Source organism: Amblyomma americanum, chromosome 10, assembly GCF_052857255.1.
Source record: "Amblyomma americanum isolate KBUSLIRL-KWMA chromosome 10, ASM5285725v1, whole genome shotgun sequence".
Classification (NCBI taxonomy): Eukaryota; Metazoa; Arthropoda; class Arachnida; order Ixodida; family Ixodidae; genus Amblyomma; species Amblyomma americanum.
In genome coordinates this window covers 44,350,393-44,355,236 of record NC_135506.1, presented here as the reverse complement: position 1 = coordinate 44,355,236, position 4,844 = coordinate 44,350,393, and the positions used below count along the sequence as shown (strand labels likewise).

Genomic DNA, 4,844 nt, shown 5'->3' with positions numbered 1-4,844 from the left:
TTTTTAGAAGGCCGCCATGTTCAGTGTTTACATCTGCCAGCGCGCCCTCATGGCAACAAAACTTACCCACGAAAGCAGTTATTTGCAAAAATGAATGTCCTTCTTGTTTTACTTCATGGCAGTGAGAGTGAAATACACTTTTATGAAAGAATAAAACAATGTTTATTTTATTCACTGCGTATTCTTATAAAAAAGTTAGCATACGGCCCCTTGCCGTGCAAATTGGCCTCTTGTCGTTCAAATAAGCGCTTCCGGGGCGGCACCCTACTAGCCATTGGTTGATTCCGCGTTCCGTCACGCGTTGACGTCTAGCCTTGTCGTCATGCTGTCGTCATTTTGACGTAACGCTCTACAACTTTAGAGCGAGTTCCGTAATTCGGGCCCTGGGCCCGAATTACACAGTTGTATGCGCCAGTTGTATGTCACAGTTGTATGTCACAGTTGTATGCGCCGACGGGGGCGCATGCAGTGGCGGCGCCTTGCGGCGCCTTGTAGAAGCAGCAGGGAAAAAAAATTAAAAAATCTAGCGCCCGGGCCGGCGCTCCGGCGGCGCGCGCTCAGAGCAGACGACAAGCAGACAAGACGGGTGTTTGCTTCAGCGGGCACGCCGTGACGTTGTATTTCAGTTGTTTAATTCCAGGCTGCCAGACGCCGCCAGCAGGAAAGTGGCGCCGCGGGCTTGTAAACTGCTGCATCCTGCCCAAGGCGTACCTTGTCCTGCCCCCTAGTGGAGAACAGTGGTTGTTGCGTCTTCGGCGAAAGTTAAGCCGCAGTTGTCATGGCAACATCTACTGCAATTTCCATCGCATGCCATTCTGTTCCGTGCAATACATGCCCAAAATAGCATGCTGTGTTATGAAAGGCTTTTTTCATTAACTTGTAAATGCTGGCATGGCAAAAAACAAAACAAAAATCGTCGGTAAAAGCATCAAAAGACTCTGGTAAACGTAATCAAACCTATGGTCATCGCACGCAATTCTATCGTCTTTGCTCTGAGGTTTGCAACGGTTGGTTATCGTGCGTCGTTCTGCGTCTCTTTCTCTCCTGTCTGGTCGTGCCGGCTTTCGCGAAGTGCTATTATATACCGTTATCGGCAAGGTTTGCAAAGCCGCGCGCAGCCATGGATGCCGCAGACACTGGTTTGGACGCTGTCGATCCATCTGCTCAGCCAGAGCCCAACGCAGTAAACATGGAGGGCGATGAGCCCGGTGGCGACGAAGTGCAGCGTGTTGAACAGACGCCGTGCTCGGAAGTACGTGGTGCAACGAACGAGATGGAAATCGGGCTGCCTGACGCTTCGCCGCGTTCATCCGACGATGGCTGGAGCTCATCTGACGATGAAGACCCCGAAGCAGAAGAGCGTGAGCGCAGTTTGAGACCGTCGCTGTTCATCGACGACGTTCTTGTTCCGGATGACGCAGCTGCCTGCAACGTGGAGAGGTTGGAGCCGCAGCAGGCGATTCCCCGGTTCGAAACGCTCTACGAAATGACCCGTAAGTTCGTGCACTACTTCACTGCGCTTCACACCGAACGCGAATGCGTACTCGGCGCGTACATTTGCACCGTTTGCCGGTCTGCCCAGCTAACCCTCGCCGCAATTCGGGCGGCCATCGATAAGAATCCGGAAGGTCGTCTCATTGCGCTCAACAATACCAACTTCATGAAACTCGTGGTCAAGCTGTGCAGCCTCGAGTCAGTCGGCCAGCCCCGCATTTGCACCGTCAGCTCGAGCCAACTGGAGGAGTACTACGTGACGCGCGCGTCTGGCCGAAAGCTCACGGGTGTAATAAGCGTTCTGGACGATCAAACCAGCCAGAAGCTGTGGGAGAACGTCTTGGGCGATGCTGCAAAGGGTATCGAAACACTGACCTACGCTTTCAGGCTCCTGGGTGCCTCTGATGCTGGCGATCGCGGCGATGCTCCCAAACAGGGGGAAGCAGACGGCGAAGTGGAGACGCCTAACGTAGCTGCTCTCGCGGAGAATGCCAGCGTTATAACAGGGTCGCTGGATATCGCTCGCTGCATCGATGCTCGGCATTTTATAGTGTACCGGAGCTTGCAGATGAACGAAGACATCCGCGCAATGGCCGAATACAACAAAAAAGTGGTTGATCGCGACCCTCGAGAGGATCCCCCCGAAGTCGGTCAAGTGGCAGGTTTGATTGTGTCCGGCGGAGAGCTGATGAGGGTGCTCGTGCTCAAGGTGGTCGAAAGAGTGGCAGTCGTTTGGGAGATTGACCACGGCCGCATGCATTGCGTCCACTGGACCAACTTGGTCGACATTCTCCCAGCTTTTAGGAGCATGCCACCTGCTGTGTGCCTGGCCGTCGTGCTTGACGTGAAAGCGGTGCCATTCCTGAAGTTGCTCAGAGAGTGCGTCGATATCCTGCGATCCATCGTGGACCCGGAAGAGCAGGAATCTACCTTTTACATTAACATGGTCAACAAGCTGACGAGCTTGGGTGCCATCGACGTTCTGTCCGGTCTCATTCGCTGCCCTGACTACGAGACTAGGATGATGGCCCTCGCCTGCCTGATTCTTCTGTGCCACCGCCATTACGGCCGCCAGGCTGTTGCTAACGCTGGTTTGGTGGACAGTGTGGTAGCGCAACTGGACGAGTTGGTGAGCAAGCGCCGGGGTTGGCAACGCGTGACGACAGAGGAGAATGAGAAGAAATACCTGCTAGACCTCTTGCGCGCCATGTTCTTCCGCAACGATCAGCTTCGCGTGGACAGCGCCGATTCAGAGTTGTTCGCGGTCCTGTTGAAAGTCCGCGAGAGCACGGTTCCCGGCAACGACTCCTTTCACCGGTGCGTCGAGCGATGCTTGCGCTCGGTCCTTGCACCTCCCCCGCCCCGCGCTCCAGCGTCTTCGAACAACGAGTACGGCTACCAGCGCCCCTTCTCCGGTCCTACTCACCGTGGCGGGCCGGCGTACGGCTGGGACAACGTCCACCAGCGCTCCGCGTCCAGGCACTCCTTCGCTCGGGGTGTGCAGATGGCTATGCCTCCGGACAGGCTGGAAAGCTACAAGCACTCAAGCAGGACTCTGGAGTGCTACGACGGGTCCGAGCCTCTGAGCCCGGCGGACTTCAGGCCGGAGTTGACCGTGACCTCAGACGCCAGCATCGTTGGCGCCGCCAGGGGGCCGCCAACGCGTGGAAGCGGCGGCTGCAGCCGCTTCTTCATCCGCGGCATGCTGGTGCCCCTCCGGTCGGACGAGACGCACGAACTGCGCACCGTGCAGAGCATGCGCCAGGTGTCGGCGCGCACGCTGGCCAACGTGGCCTGCTCGTTCCTCAACATGTGGAAACCATGCACCATCTACTACGGCATCAGTGCCGACGGCTACGTGCGCGGCGTGATCCTCAGCAACGAGGATAAAGACAACGTGCGCACCGGCGTCGATTTCATGGTGGGAAACCTGCGGCCGCACTTGACCTCGTCCAGCTTCAGCGTCGAGTTCGTGCCCGTGCTGCGCAGCGCCGCCGAACCGCCCGAGGATGCCATCCACTATGTGGTCGAGGTGCATGTGCTCGGAGTCCCAGGCACCGTGTACACCACCTGGGAGGGCGACTGCTTCTTGCGCGAGAACGGCAGGTCGTACCAGGCCTTCACCCACGATGTCCGCGCGTGGGTCGCAAGGATGGAGGAGCAACGCTACCGGAAGGCGGAAGAAGGCGAAGACAAGGGCGCCCCGGTGGTGCCGGGAATCCCGGCCGCCGCCCCTCCTGCTGCTGAAACTCCAGAAAAACGCCCGTAGTCCTGTGGTCTCAGCAAGGTTGTGGTACAGACAGCCGCTCTGGATATCCTGTGTTCCAAGTCCACCAAGCTCGCGTGCCAGTTTGCAGATCTTGACCGCATTTAAGGGGCCAACCCTTTGCTATAAAAGTGCCAATGGCCGGTCACATTGCTCATGGTCTTTCTGTTCTTTTCATGTCAAATAAACATGGTCTTCATTGGTTGAGAATTAAAATATGTTCACTTTGCTTGCTCATTTGCATGCACAACTCACATACGCATGCTTTCTTGGAGCCATCCAGAATATAGGTACGAGAACTTCCCGAACCCTACACCTCCTAATATTGTGAGTGTCATAACTGTCCGCCACCAGCAGCGGGCTCCAATGCGGTATTTGCTCTTCCAGTAAGAAATACATTTCTAAACAGTTTAAAGTCCCAAGGAGGCAAATCGGCTGTAATTGACGCCGCAGTGGTGGGCTCCGGCTAATTTGGGCAACCTGTGGTTATTTGGATATAGCTGGCAACGTAGAGGAGTTCTACAGTATTAACGAGAGGGTAGCAGCTATAGTAATTAGGCTGAAACACGGGTTAATGACATCCTAGTAGAAATCAAGAGAAATGGGCTTGGGCAGGGCATGTAATGCGAAGGCAAGATAACCGCTGGTCCTTAAGGGTAACGGAGTGGATTCCAAGAGAAAGTAAGCGTAGCAGGGGGCGGCAGAAGGTTAGGTGGGCGGATGAGATTAAGAAGTTTGCAGGCAAAGGGTGGATGCAGCTGGCAAAGGATAGGGTTAATTGGAGAGACATGGGAGAGGCCTTTGCCCTGCAGTGGGTTTAGTAAGGCTGGTGATGATGAACGCCGCATAGCACAAGGACGTTTCTTTTTTTTTCGCCTCCGTCGAAATACGGCCGCTTGCTTTCAGTCAGCATAGAGATGTAGCAAAGCGGAGACCTACGGGCGTAGACCTACACTGGTTTACCGGCTGCGCATGCGCAGTGGTCCCGCCTGTGCCACTGCGCGTGCGCAAGAGGCGTCCGGTAAACCGGTACACGGCTCCGCTTTGCTAAATCTAATGTCACAAGCACATCCAGGCGACTACA

The 4,844-nt window shown here is 55.5% G+C and overlaps 1 protein-coding gene across 1 annotated transcript; it reads left to right on the top strand.

The window, feature by feature from the left end:
* The first annotated feature begins 952 nt into the window (after nt 1-952).
* LOC144108841 (uncharacterized) lies at nt 953-4,014 on the top strand. The gene has a single exon (XM_077642033.1). It carries the CDS (start codon nt 1,121-1,123, stop codon nt 3,761-3,763), a length of 2,643 nt encoding a protein of 880 aa, XP_077498159.1. The 5' UTR covers nt 953-1,120; the 3' UTR covers nt 3,764-4,014.
* Nucleotides 4,015-4,844: the final 830 nt, after the last annotated feature.

Excerpts from the sequence above, each read along its gene's own strand:
- LOC144108841 (XM_077642033.1), top strand. The coding sequence starts at position 1,121 with ATGGATGCCGCAGACACTGGTTTGGACGCTGTCGATCCATCTGCTCAG.